The sequence below is a fragment of the Tupaia chinensis genome, unplaced genomic scaffold (genome assembly GCF_000334495.1).
Source record: "Tupaia chinensis unplaced genomic scaffold, TupChi_1.0 Scaffold137991_1, whole genome shotgun sequence".
NCBI lineage: Eukaryota > Metazoa > Chordata > Mammalia > Scandentia > Tupaiidae > Tupaia > Tupaia belangeri.
Window position 1 is genome coordinate 625,713 of NW_006197892.1, and position 15,637 is coordinate 641,349.

At 35.4% G+C, this 15,637-nt stretch overlaps 1 protein-coding gene across 1 annotated transcript in view; it reads right to left on the bottom strand.

Annotated features, from left to right (window-relative positions):
• LOC102478088 (inactive dipeptidyl peptidase 10-like) overlaps nucleotides 1–12,228 on the bottom strand; it is a gene marked incomplete at its 5' end in the record, with an annotated part of 34,570 nt that extends 22,342 nt beyond the window's left edge. Inside the window, 2 exons of the mRNA XM_006160967.1 lie at nucleotides 10,564–10,618; nucleotides 12,034–12,228. Coding sequence (XP_006161029.1) covers nucleotides 10,564–10,618; nucleotides 12,034–12,228 — 250 coding nt within the window. The remainder of the gene's footprint in view (nucleotides 1–10,563; nucleotides 10,619–12,033) is intronic.
• Between the last annotated feature and the right edge of the window lie 3,409 nt (nucleotides 12,229–15,637).

Here is a 15,637-nt window from a genome sequence, read left to right on the forward strand (position 1 = left end):
ACCAGCGGACCTTATATGAAAAACTCCCCCCCCCCCCAAAAAAAAAAAAAATTATAAGTTGGTATTATACATGTTATTATTAAAATAACATGTAAAGTCAGTTGGTGGCATAGCAGCCAAGTTAGGTGGATCACACATGGTCAGCTGAAAAATATGCAGGGCATATGTACATGTGAGTCCCAAATCCCAGAAAGAAAATGGAGGAGAAAGGACTGTGGCATAGCCAACTCTCCCTGGGGATTGATCTGTCTCTCTTTTTCTCTGGCAAGAACATATGCCCTACAGCAAAAACTTAAAAACAATAACAACAACATATCTTTCCACCAAAAAATCAATTATGCAATTTAATAAAAAGTAAAACCCTTTCTTGGGCGAGCAGGTGGTGTAGATGTTAAGGCCTAGATCCCTCATGACTGACTGTGGCTTGAGTCCCAGACCCAACAGCCTAAAACTCACACCCATAAAGGGCAATGAAACAAAAAAGGTTTTTAAAAAACTTAAACATTGAATAAAAAATATTAATCATACATAAAGACAGAATTATTGGACTAGAGGTTAGAGGCACAGCTAATATAGAATTAAATCCAGAAATACCAAGAGATAAAATAAATGGGGAAAACTTATAAAATAAGAATGTTTAAGTGAGATTTTTTAGCATATTATAATAAGAATTTACAGAGAATGAGGATTACCACAACCAAATGCATAGAGGCTAGCAAATGGTGTGGTGATTAAGGCACTGGAGTCTCACATGGTCAACCGAGGTTCAAATCCCACACGGTGACTTGAAACTCACGCTGTGCATGTGTGTGATCACCCCAGGGGGTGATTACTTGCTGTTATCTCTCTGACAAGTGCATGCATTCTGTAGTAAAAATCTGTCAAAAAATTTTAAAATGCATAACCATGTATATCTTGGAGAAACTATAGAATATCAAAGGAAAATATTTGTAAAATATATGAACGTTTCAAGATTGCCTAGCTGTCAGTTCTCCCTAGATGATTTATAGATTCTGTATGATTCAATTCACATAAAAGCCTCTGCAGCTTTGTTTCGTTTTGTTTTATATTACAAAAGGTTGGGGCCAGTTGTGGCATGGTGGTTAAGGCACTAGACATTCTCAGATGACCAACCACAGTTGGTCCCAGACCTGGTGGCATGTTTGCTTACTCTCTCTCTCTCTGTGTGTGTGTGTGTGCGTGTGTGTGGTCAAGTTAAAATAAATTAATGACTAAATAAAAATTAAATAAATAATTCCTAAAAAATAAAGAAATTACAAAAGGTAATTCTAAAGTTTATAAAGAAATGCAATGCACCTGATTGAGACAAAAGAACCTTGAAAGAAAAAATAAACACGATAACATGACATAACGTCTATGGTCTGTCTGATTTCAAAATAAAATAGACTAGTAAATTTTGTGGTTTGTCAGTTATATCTAAATTAGAAATGAAAAAAATAAATGGAGGGCATGTGTAAGACATAGTTTTATCTTCCTGTGATATAGTGACCCATAATGAGAAAGTGATTATTGCACAATCTGAATGAGCAATACATCAGTAGTGTTTTAAAAATACTAAATGAATAGAGGGACCAGCAGATGGTATAATGGTTAGATGAATAGTGGGACCAGCAGATGGTATAATGGTTATAATGGACTCCCACTGGAGTTGACCGTGGTTCAAATCCCAGACCTGGTGGCTTGAAACATACTGGGTGCATGTGCATGTGTGACCAAAATCTGAAGTGCAGTTTGGAGAAGAGATTAATTTTGTCTCCGTCTCTCTGGCAAGCACACACATCCTATAGTGAAAAGCTCTCTAAAAGAAAAAAAAAAAAACCTAGATAAATAGTAATGAATATGTAAAATATTTTCAATATTATTAGTTAGAATTAAGCTATAAATGAAAATAAATGAATATCTCTTTTCACTCATTAGAATTATCTGAATTTAAAAGGATGATAATACTAAGTGTTGCAAAGGATGAAGATCATCTGGAACTCTATGTTGTTTTTGCTAAATTTAAATGGCATAGGTGCTTTGAAAAAGAAGTTTGGCAAATCCTTGACAAAAAACTTGGAGTTACCCCATGAACCAACAATTTCACTTCCAGGTATTTACCAAAGAAATATAAAAAAAAAATGTCTACACATAAACGTGTATACAATTTTATTCATCATAAAGAAAGCTATAAAGAACACAGATGTCCATTAGTAGATAAGTGGATAGACAACATGTTTAATATTCATAGAGTAAAACACTACTCAGCAAGATAATGATCCCAAAAAAATGTCTTTAGAAAAAAGGAGAAATGAGAAAAAGTTCATCCTAAGTGAATAAAAGAAAGGAAGAAAAGAAGAACAAAAGAAGACCAATAGTAGGCACAAACAAAGAAAATAGTAACATTTAAATTTATTAGTGACCACAATAAATGTAAGTGCAGATAATATTCAATTAAAATGTAGAATTTGGTAGAAAGATAAAAACTATTCCTCTTTTTCTTTTTTTGTTAAAATGGCATTTCTAAATGAGGAAGAGAAGTTTTGGAAATAAGATGGAAAAGCTCATTATAAGTGTGCACTAGATTGGCCCCACCTCCAGCTTCAGCTCCAACCTCAAATTCTGCCCCCATCCCCACTAGAAAGGTAAGCTGTTATTTTCCTTCTTTCTTTTGCCAATTCTTTACTTCTCCTTACACCAAGGGCAACTCTCAGCTCTCAAGCAGAGCCCACTTCTATCTGCAGCCCCCTGCCAAAATCACATGCCATGTTTGTGCAGCATGAAACTTTTCCTGTTCTTTTATTTCATATTCTTTTTTCTTCCCTCCTATATTGTCCTCTTCTCCTTATCCTCCACCTACCCAGAAGGACTAGACAGGTCTACAATCATAGTTTTTCCAACATCCTAGCACTGTGAAGCTCCAAGAGAACCTTGCTCTATACTGAACCATCTGCAAAAAAAGAGAAACCATTCTTCAGAAACCTGACTAGAAAACCCCTCCTGTGGGGCCCTCATTGCTAGATACAGCAGGATAAACTTCAGCACAGAAGCAATCCACAGTAAAAGGGAAGCAAACTAGTTCCCAGTAGCAGAAATATTCTCCAAAGATATCCAAAAGTGAATACATCACCCAATGGCTAGAAGGTGCTGAAGAGCCTCAAGTTTGGAAAAACAAACAAACAAACAAACAGGAAATATGTCCCCATCAAAAGAACACAGTAACTCTCCTCCAGAAGAAGTTACCGAAATCTCGGAGAAAGAAATCAGAACACTCACAATGACAAAACTCTATAAGGTGGAACAGAAAAGAGACAACGAACTCCAGGAGATGAAGTCCTTCCACAATTTGAAAGAAGTGGGCACCATAAGAAAGAATCAAATGGAACTATTAGAGATGATGTTTTTAATACAGGAAATTAAAAAACTCTCCTGAAGTTATTAAAAGCCAATTAGACCATATTGAAGATCTAATATTGAACATAGAAGACAACACATCTGACCTATAAAAAAAATACCAAAAAGATAGAGAAAATAACAAAAAATGAAGATGATAATATGTGATAAATACTGGAATCCATTAAATGTCCAAATAGCTGAAGAGTTGTATCCCAGAAGATGAAGAAACTATTAAAGTCACTGAAAATCTATTCCATGAAATCCTGGAAGAAAACTTTCCAAGTCTAAAGAAGCACTTAAACATCTAGTTCCAAGAAATACAAAGAACCACAAACAGAATCAACCTACGAAAATCCTCTCCATGGCACATCTTAGCCAGACTGGCCAAAACTACAGATAAAGACAAGACATTAAAACTGGCAAGAGAGAAATGTCAAGGAACTTACGAAGGTCATCCCACTAGGCTAATATTAGACCTTTCAACTGAAACAATGTAAGCAAGGAGAGTGTTAAGATATATTGAAAATGTTAAGAGAGAAACAATTTCAACCAAGATTATTATATCCAGTAAGATTATCCTTCATATGGGAAAAAAAGATTAAAATCTTCTCAAACAAACCAGAATTTGCCAACACCAGACTAGCTCTTCAAGAAACTCTGAAGAGAATCTTGTTCCAGGAAAACTAAAGAATGAACAGACAGAAATAGGAAAATAAAAGACAATGAAGACAATGGCTAACTTAAAGGTAGAAATGAACCCAGAAATATCAATAATAACATTGAATACTAATAGAGTAAATTCTCCATTCAAGAGACACAGCCTAGCTAAATGGAAAAAAAAAAAAAAAAAAAGAAACCCTCTATCTGCTGCTTAAAAGAAACACATCTCATGTATTAAGACATACATAGACTAAAAATGAAGGGCTGGAAATAGGTATTCCATGCAAATGGGAATCATAAAAGAGGTGGGGGACCAGCAGTTAGTGTAATGGCTATGTTGCTGGACTCCCACGTAGTCGACCATAGTTCGAGTCCTGGACCCGATGGCTTAAACTCACGCCAGGTTCATGTGCGTGTGTGCCAGGATCCCGAGAGGAGAATGGAGGAGAAGGGATTATGGAGTGGCCATCCCTCCTGGGGGGTGATTTCTCACTTTCTGTCTCTCTATCTCTCTCTGTCTGTCTGGCGAGCGCACGGCCCTATAGCAAAACCTCTCCAAAAAAAAAAAAAAAAAAAAACCCCATATTAATTTCCAACAAAATGGGCTTTAAAACAAAAACTATGGAGAAACAAAGAAGAGCATTATATAGTAGTAAAAGAGCTAATCCATTAAGAAGACATAACGCTTATAAATATCTATGCACCTAACTCAGGAGCACCCAAATATATGTAGGAAAGACTATTAGATCTAAAATGGGAGATAGACTGCCACACACTAATTGTTGGGGACCTCAACAACTCACTATCTCCTCTGGACAGAGTATCTAGATGAAAAATAAGCAAAGAGATAAATGATCTAAATGATACCATAATTCAAATGGACTAAACAAACATCTATAGAACCTTCCACCCAAAAACCATGAGAGAGATTTTTTTTCTCACACCATATGGAACCTTTTTGAAGATTAACCACATGATAAGGCACAAAGCAAGCCTTTACAGATTCAAAGGCATAGAAACTGTATCCCATAGCTTTTCCTACCATGATGGAATTAAACTTGACATGGATTTCAGGAAAAATCATCAAAAATACACAAATACATGGAAAACAAATAACCTACTCCTGAATAACTTCACAACTACTTAAAAATAAAGGCTGAAATCAAGAGATTCATAGAAGCCAATGACAATGAGTACATGAGTTTCCATAATCTTTGGGACACTGCAAAAGCAGCGATAAAAGGAAAGTTCATAGCAATAAGTACACATAAGAAGAAGATTGATAGAAGGCACATGAACAACCTAGCACTGTGCCTCAGAGAATTGGAAAAGCAACAAAACAAAACAAAACAAAACAAAACAAAAAAAACCTCCACGAGTAAAGAAATAATGAAGTTTCAAGCAGAAATAAATGAAATAGATGGACCAACAGTTAGTGTAATTGCTATGTTGCTGGACTCCCATGTAGACGACTGTGGTTTGAATCCCAGACCCGGTGGCATAAACTCACCCCGGGCATGTGTGTGTGTGTGCCCAAGGTTTCGAGAGGACAATGGAGGAGAAGGAATTGTGGCATGGCCATACCCCTGGGGGGGGGTGTGATTTCTCGCTTTTTGTCTCTCTCTCTCTGTCTTTCTGGCGAGTGCACGCACCCTATAGCAAAAACCTCTCAAAAAAAAAAAAAAAAAGAAAAAGAAAGGAAGAAATGAAATAGAAAGTAAATGTATTATACAGAACATAAATGAAAGTAAAAACTGGTTCTTTGAAAAGGTAAACAAATTAATTTTTTGTTTATTCATTTATTTTAATTTGGCCAGGGAGAGACACAGAGAGAGTGAAAGTGAGAAAGCAAGCCACCAGGTCCAGGCAAACCACGGTTGGCCGTGTGGTGGTGTCCAGCACCTTAACCACCACAACACCTGTTGGTCCTGAAAAGGTAAATAAAATTGACACACCACTAGCTAGACTAATTAAGAAGAAGAGAAAGGAACCAAGTATTTCCAATTCACAATGAAGCAGGCAATATAACAATAGACATAACAGAAATGCAAAACATCATTAGAGGATACTATGAACAACTATATGCCAACAAACAAGAAAACCTGGATGAGATGAACAAATTCCTGGACACATACACTCTACCAAGATTGAGTCAGGAGGACATAGAATGTCTGGATAGGCCCATAACAAGCCATGAGATTAAATCAGTAATAAATAAACTTCCAAAAAAGGAAAGCCCTGGTCCTGATGGCTTTACCTCTGAATTCTAAAATATTTTAAAGAAGAGTTAACCCACATTCTATTCAAGTTATTTCTAAAGATCTAAAAGGATGGAACTCTCCCAAATTCATTCTATGAAGCTTCCATCACCCTTATCCTTAAAACAGACAAGGGCATCAAAAGGAAGGAGAACTATAGATAAGTATCTCTAATGAATATAGACACAAAAAATTCTCAGGATACTAGCAAATTGTATCCAACAACATATAAAAAAAGGTTATACATCACAACCAAGTAGGCTTTATTTCAGGGATGCAAGAATGGTTCAGTATATGTAAAACCATAAATGTAATACACTATAATAAGTGGAATAAAGATAAAATCCATATGATCATACAAATTGATGCAGAAAAAGCACTTGACAAGATACAATATCCCTTCATGAACAAGACTCTCAGCAAAATTGGCATAAAGGGTCATTCCTTAACACAATAAAAGCTATCTATGAAAAACCCTTAGCTAACATTATGCTGAATGGGGGAAAGCGGAAAATTTTTCCACTAAAAACTGGTATAAGACAAGGATGACCACTTTATCCATTCCTTTTCAATATATTACAGGAAGTCCTCACCAATGCAATCAGAAAAGAGAATAAAATAAAAGGCATTCAATCAGAAAAAGAAGCAAAATTATCTCTATTTGTAGATGACATGATTGTATGCATAAAAGACCCAATGGTATTCATGAAAAAATTCATGGGAGTAATAAATGAATAAAGTTTCAGGATACAAAATCAACATACAGAAATCTACAGCATTTCCATATACAAACAGCAGGCAGACTGAGATAGAACTGAAGAATGTAATTCCATTTACCATAGACACAAAAAGTATAAGATAACTATGAATAAATCTAATCAAAGAAGTTAAAGACCTCCGTGAGGGAAACTATGAGAATCTAAAAAAAGAAATTGAAAATGACACAAAAAAGTGGAAGGACATCTTATGTTCCTGGATTGGAAGAATTAATATAAACAACATGGTAATTCTACCCAAATATATATATATAAAAAACCTCATACTGCCAAAGCAATCCTGCACAAGAAGAGTGGAGTGGGCGGCATCTCACTCCCTGACCCAAAAATATACTATAAAGCTGTGATAAACAAAACAGCATGGTTTGGGCACAAAAACAGACATGTGAACCAATGGAACAGAATAGAGACCTCAGAAATAAACTCCCAAACATACAGCCCATTGTGATTTTTTGACAAAGGGCAGCAATCCAGTAGGAAAAGGAAAACCTCTTTAACAAATGCTGCTGGAAAAACTGGATGGCCATCTGCAGAAATATGAATCTAAATTCTTATCTCTTTTTATTGACAAAAATCAATTCAAAAATGGATCAAAGATCTAAACCTAACACCTCAAACTATAAAACTACTGGTGGAAAAAAATTGGGGAAACACTGGGAGACGTTGGGGTAGCCAAAGACATTTTAAATAAGACCTCCAAAGCACACTCAATAATCGCAAAAATAGACAAGTGGGATTAAATCAGATTAAGAAGTTTCTGCATGGCAAAAGACAAAGTAATTAGTGTGTATTGACAGCTCTTAGAATGGGAAAATATTTTTTTGGAAATATGCTTCAGATAAGGGACTGATAACCAAAATACACAGGGAACTCAAACAGCTTACCCCCAAAAAGATGATCAACCCAAATAAAAGATGGACGAGTGAACTGAAAAAACAACTCTCTAAAGAAACTCATGTGAATAAGCCAAAAAGGCATATTGTGTAAAAGAATGTGTGAAAGAGGAACTCCCCTACACTGCTGGTGGGAATGTAAGTTGGTCCAGCCACTAGGAAGAACAATATGGAGATTCTTCTAAGATCTACAAATAGAACTACCATATGATCCAGCAATCCCACTCCTAGGTATCTACACAAAAGACAGAAGAATGCTTAGAGATAAGTGCTTGCACATTCATGTTTATTGTGGCATTATTCACAATTGCTAAGACATGGAATCAACCCAAATGTCCATAAACAGAGGAATGGATTGGAAAAGTGTGGTACATACACTCTATGATGAAAAAATGGAGAAGGGACTGTGGCATGACTATGCCCCTTGGGGGAAGTGCTTTGTCCCTCTCCCTCTCTCTCTGTATCTCTGTCTCTCTCTGACAAATGTAGCTGCCCTATGACAAATTTATTTTTAAAAATCATTATGATCAGAAGACATAGTAATTCTGAACTTATAGAGACTGAATAATAATACCCTTAAAAAGATACATGGCAAAAGTTAATCACTTAAGGATTAATTTAATAGTTCATGTTAAAATGAGTTATTTTAACACACCTTTCTCTCCAAAAGCACTCTCTTTACTGGCACTGTGCATTTGCTGTGTATGAGACTAAGTTCCTTCCCCCTATCTGCTGATTCTCACCACTCAGCTCATGTCCCACTTTCTAAAGAACCTGCTACACATTTCCATGAATGTTTGTCTGGCTTATTTTGTCCTTTATGTTTAGTGATGTGTAGAATAAAAAGAGCCCATAAATATATACATAAATCCAGAGTCATTTGTAAATTTTTACACATATCATAACATTTAAGGAATAAAATGTTCTACTACATGGACTTTTTTAGGTGTGATTAAAAAAAAAACAGAAAATATACCATTTAATGACTCTTAATTGCATAGATAGTAATATCAAGTATATTTTCACTGTGGTGAAACAGACTTACAGAACTTTTTCATATTGTCACCCTAATCCCTGATTACCACCATTCTATGCTCTGTTGCCTGAACTTAACCACAACAGATACTCCACATAAATGAAACATCCAGTATGCATTTCTGTGATGAGTTTCTTTCACCTAACACAATGTCCTCAAGTTCCATCAATGCTATAGCATCTGACAGAATTATACTATGCACATTTTAATTAATTTTTGCTTGTTTTGCCTTAGGGTGCATGCACTCATGAGAGAGAGAGAGAGAGTCAGAGTGAGGGAAAGTGACAAATCATCCCCAGTGGGATTGTCATGCCACAATCTCTTCTCCCCCATTTTCCTCCTGGGATCTTGGAAACACATGCATATGTACCTGGTGTGATTTTTAAGCCACTGGGTCTAGGACTTAAACCACAGTGGGCCATGTTAGAATCCACCACCATAACCACTATGCCATCTGCTGGTCCCATATGCCTTGCACTTTTTAATGTATCTAGAGTTTTCATTTTTTGGAACGGTAATTTTCTTAGACATTTTCATTTTTTTCCACTAATTCTTATCACTAGTAATATGCTTTGTTTGTATTTACGTTGGAAGAGTATTGCTCACAACATATTTTTATTGATTTGCTGAATATTCTTGACAAGAAGAATGGAATATAGCAAAATTAATGCAATGCAGATGTTTGAAGTGAAAAGAGAATAGTGGTGATTTGTCCTTTTTTTAATATATGAAGGTTTTTTAAAAAATAATAAAATGCTTTCTGTTTTTAAAAAGTAGTGTTACCTATTTATTCCATGATTTACAGGCACTCACAGAGAGACAGAGAGACAGATAGACATTGAAGTAGCATCCCCAGCAAAGTCTTAATGCTGTGATCCATACCCACCTTCAGCCAGCCACAGATTATGGGCACAGGGATACCTGGTGTACTCATCAATATACTATATGAAACTATGTTTTTAATTTAGTTTATCTGTTTCCCCTCTCTAGAAGGTAAACTTAATAAAACAAAGCCCTAGGCCAGCAAGTGGTATGGTGATTCAGGCATAGGATTCCACATGGGTGACTCTCTGGTTCAAGTCTCAGACCCAGCTCCTTGAAAAACATACAGGGTTCCTGTGCATGTGTTCTCCAAATCCCAAGAGGATAATGGAGGAGAAAGCATTGTGGAGTGGCCATTTCCTCTAAGGGGTGATTTCTCACTTTCTCTCTGCATGTACTCTATTTAAAAATCTAAATAAAAGAAAGAAATAAACAAGAAGCCATTTTTCTGTCCAGTTGTTCACAGTCGTTCTATTTCTAAATCAGGCAAATACTTACAGAGTTACTGAATGACTGAATGTATATAATGTTGATTATTCTATTACACTTATAAAAATAATACAGAGAAAGTATTCTATATTAAGAATGTAATTATATATATGTGTGTGTATATATATATGCATATATACACATAAACATACACACACACAATATTTTTACACATGTATATGAATAGGTAAGTAGGTAGATAGGTAGATAGAGTTATTATTTCTACTATTTACCTTTCCAAAAATGCTTAACCTTTTGGAGTCAATGTATGGCTGTTTCAGTAAAAATCTGCAATAAAAAAAGAAAAATATATTGTTGTATTGTCTCAAGTCAAATATCCCTGTGAATTTATACTTGGCACACACACTAGTAAATAAAAATCGGCAACTAGAAATTTACTTTAGTTCTATTAATGTGGAAGAGCTATATATTTCAAAATCTTGCTACTCAAACCAGTGATGAATCAGTAGTTTGGTACCACCTGGGAATCTGCTATAAATGCAATACCTTGGGCCCATTCTAGGCCTAATGAATAACTGTCTATATTTTAATAATATCCTAGCTGCTTTCCATGTACTGTTGTAAAGGATCTGCTAACTTTCTTAGGTCACATCTTCAGGAGAGTGGGGAAATGGTATCTGTGAAACTCTAAGAATTGTAATTAACTAGAGAACAAATAGACAATGTGTTTTATTGTAAGCAGATAATGCAGTGGTATAATTAAGATATTTCCATTTTCATAAAAGTAAAATGAATTTTAATTCAAGGAGAGAGATATGATTACTTTAATATGGCGCCAGAGTGATAGGTACAGTCGTTCTTCATTATCTGTGAGGAATTGGTTTCAGGACCTGCTGTAGGAAGCCAAATTCATAAATACTCAAGTTCCTTTTATAAAATGGTATAATATTTACATATAACTTATACACATCCTCCTATATACTATAAATAATTTCTTAATTACTTATAATACCTATTACATTGGAAATGCTAAATAATAGTTGCTATATTGTATTTTAATTTTTTTCTTCTTTTTCATTTTTCCTTCTTTTTCCTCCTTTTAAAAGTTTTCCAGAATTTGTATGTGTGTTTCTATGAGAGAGACAGAGAGACAGGATGAAAGAGATAGAAAGTAAGAAAGCACCTCGCATGGGGGATGGTCACACTGTAACCTCTTCTCCACCACTTCTCTTTTTGAGATTTTGCACATGTACACACACGGGCCCAGCATGTCTTTCAAATCATCAGGTCCAAGACATGGCCATATGAGATCCAGCTATCTTAACCGACAGCTGCTATAACCACCAAACCACTAACTGATCCTACTATTTATTATTATTTTTCAAATATTTTCAATTCACAGTTGGTTTAGTCTGTGGATATGGAACCTTTAGATATGAAGGCCAACTGTGCTTGGAAAAGCAATAGGTTACATAACTAACTTTAAAAAGTGGTGGCTTGCTTTCTCATTTTCTCTCTTTCTCTTTCTTTCTTTCTCTTTCTTGTGTGTGTGTGTGTGTGTGCTTCTCTCTGGTTAAATCAAAATAAATGAATCAACAAATAAAATTAAATAAAACTTTAAAAAAAGTAAGACGTGCCCAATTACTAAAATTACTCTGAGTCAAGATTAATATTATCATGTGCCATATACCTAGATAGTGTCATTATAGAGAAAAATAGTAGAAAACTGAGCATCAACTTACTTCACAGCTGCCATTTGGTCCTTTACTTCTACTGAACCTAAACTTCGGTGAATCTCCTGCAAAATCTTCAGGCCCTGGAATCCACTTCCTCTGCCATCGAATCTTGCTACAATGACGTTATCCGTGTCAATGAGTACAGAATCCCAGTCAATATGAAACTTCTCTGAAACTAGCTGGTTTCCTGGTTCTTCATCCCTGCAAATACCAACATATTGGACCAACGAGAGTAACTGATAATTTGGTAGAAATTTTAACTTTCACACTTACTAGTTAACAAAAGCTATAGAAATGACCTGCGTTGGCTATGAAAAGTTTTGTTAATTCTTGACAATAAACCTGAAATTGAAAAACATCATTTTCTTTTGCTAATTTTTAAATAAAAAGGTTTTTAAATTAAATAATAATATGTCTTAAAACTGTGCAAGTGGAGATTAAATTAACTCATTTTTCAAAGAGAAGAAATGAAAAATACACGGCACTTTTCATAGGCTTTTCTAAAGAATCATCATCAATTTGACATCAGGTCTATCTTTATTGGATTTCTTCCAGGCAGTGTGTTTTACAAATGTCTTACAGATGGTTTGCAAGGTTTGAAAGGTCTGATAGAAAACAGAACCAATAATGTAAACTTGATCATAATTTAACATAAAATGTACCACCCTAAAAAATGTCACTCAAAAAGAAATATTGCATTATCACTATTTTCTGAATTGTGTTTGTGTGTGTGTCTGTACATTCATGTATGTGTGGTGAAATTCTTACTGAGGAGATTTTAAGCAAAAAATGAGAAAGATTATTTTTTATCACTGAGGTTGACAGCAAGAAAAGGAAGCAAGGACACATGTGTTTGAAAGATTGGAAAGCTAAAAGTAAGAAAGGACACACACGTTATAAAGTATAAACATTCTCTCTTAGAAGTAAAAGGTGATACCATTTTAAGATGTCAGGTTAAAGTGGTACTTGTCATTTTATTTTCTATAATACAGAAATAGTAAAAAGGAGACTCTCATAAAATCACACAGATTATCTATGTCCAAGCCTAGTTATAATTTAAACAGGTGGTTGTTTACACAATAGATCTTAAGAGCATCAAAACATCTGACCCTGAAAAGATCTCCTGTGTCAGTTGGGCTAACACTCAGAAATGCCACCCTACTCATTCTTCAAGGTCCAGATGGCAAACTCTCTTGTGTTCATACTTATACAAATGTGTATCTAGGAGTTCCAATACAAAATCAGTCTTCATTAATGAGCCTTTAGGTAATCAGATCTGCTAAAGCTAATATCCTCTGTCAGAAACAAATGGAACTGGGAACCAGCAGTTAGCATAATGGCTATATTGCTGGACTCCTACGTAGTCGACCGTGGTTTGCCTCCAGGACCCGGTGGCTTAAAATTCACACCGGGCGCATGTGCATGCGTGCCCAAGATCCCGAGAGGAGAATGGAGGAGAAGGGATTGCAGCGTGACCATCCCCCCTCGGGGGTGATTTCTCGCTTTCTGTCTCTATGTCTCTCTCTGTCTGTCTGGCGAGCGCACGCACCCTATAGCGAAAAAAAAAAAAAAAGAAACAAATGGAACTGAGCAGATATAGGGGTTGAATGGAGCCAGTAAGGCAGGTAAAAGAGTAAGTGGAGAATAGGGACAAAATACCAAGTAAGGTAAATTTACTGAGTGCTGCTATGGATTCAATTGTGCACTTCTAAAATTCATATGCTGAATCCTTACACTAGTGCCTCAGAATGTGACTGAATATGAGGCAGAACCTTTGTAGAGACAATTCAGGTAATGTAAGGGCATCAGGATGGGCCCTATTCCAATCTAACTGGTTTTTTTACAACAAGAAGAAATCTTGACACACAGGTGACCCCAGTGATGCACATACTTGGTGGAACAACTTTATGAACAGACAGTAAGAGCATGGCTGGTTGCAAGTCAAAGAAAGAGGCTTCAGAAGAAACAAAGCTGCTAAAACCTTCATCTTTGGCTTCTGGCCTCCAGAACTGTGAAAAAAATTAACTTCTGTTGTTTGAGATACATAGTGACATTTAGTTATGCCAGTCCTAGGAAACCAATGAAAATGCCTTCTGTTGACTAAGCACTTAAGATCCCTTGTCTGATTTACTTTATACTACCAAAATTTAATTAACTTCTTTGAAGAAGAATTTGTCTATTACATGGCTTAGAACACATCCTATAAATAAATAAACATTGTAAATAAAGAAACTGTGCAATGGAAATTATTTAATCACATTCCCTCTTCATTTTCTCCTATCTTACACATTTAATGGTGATTTTGTGATTCAAACCGAGATCTGCCTTGGCCTTCCACAGTTTTTGTAACCTAAGTTTTTTTGCTTTTTGTTTTTTTGTTTCTTATTTTATGTTAGTTTTTGTAATCTAAGCTTCTGATCAGATAATTAGGAAATTTGTTACTACACATATATTTGTTTTCTAAACTAGAAATCTAATTGTTTTATTCAGACCAAACTCTGGAATTGCAGTGTTTTCAGTTCCCCAGGTAACACTGACATAGCTTATCCAACATGTGAGAACTAGCATGCCTAGCACAGCTTCTGATGGTAGGCAAGGTCAATGCTTGTCGAAATAGACTTTTCAAAGAAAATAGACTTAGATAAAGTTTAAAATGGAAAGACATAAAAAGACTTGAGTTTACACAATGACCCTTTATTTTGATGCTTGGGAATTTACTGCAAATATTGTGATTCACAGAAGCCAAGACAACAAAGATTAATTTCAACCTTTAATATGAAGCCGAGTAAAAATATCAAAGTTCGAGCCAACTTTACTCTGAACATATGTAAGATCCTCAATTTCTAACAGTCAGGCATTTTTTTGTCTATAATACTGTAAAATATTATCCTGTCTTCTTCAAAGAGATATTGCAAGCATAAAAATCATAATTATTTGAAAATATGTTACAGAATACAATGGGGAAAACTATTATTAGATTTATAGAATAAAAATATTTCACCACCTGGCTTGAAGCCAATTATTTTTTATGTTAAGCATATTTCTCTACAGTTAAAAATGAAGATTTCAGAAGTATTTTGATTAGTTGTGCGGAAATTGCACTGGGCAATATCTATGTAAAACAGCACAATGGCTAGGTTGTATGTGCTATTATGTCAGAGAGACTCCAATTTTTCTAGAAGAATCAATAATATCTAAACCCTTTCAGCAGTACAAAAACAGTACAATCAATAGACATTTTAGTGTGCTTAGCAAAGTTTTGTCAGATTTTAAGGTGGGACTGTCCAGCTTGAAACTTTGGTAGCGGTTCTAAGGTAACATAAAATGTGTTGTTAATGGCCCAGTTGATAGCATGGTAGCTGAGATGGCTGGATCCCACATGGCTGACTACATTTTGAGTCCTAGACCCAGTAGCTTGACAAACAGGCTAGGTATGCATATATGTGTACCCAAAATCTCAAAAGGAGAAATGGAGGAGAAGGAATTGTGGCATGACCATCCTCCATGGGGGCTGTTTTTTCACTCTCACTTTTCCATCCAGAGGGATGAAGGGGGAGGAGAGGAATGAGAAAGCACCTGCTAGCAAATTAAATATATATATATATTTTTT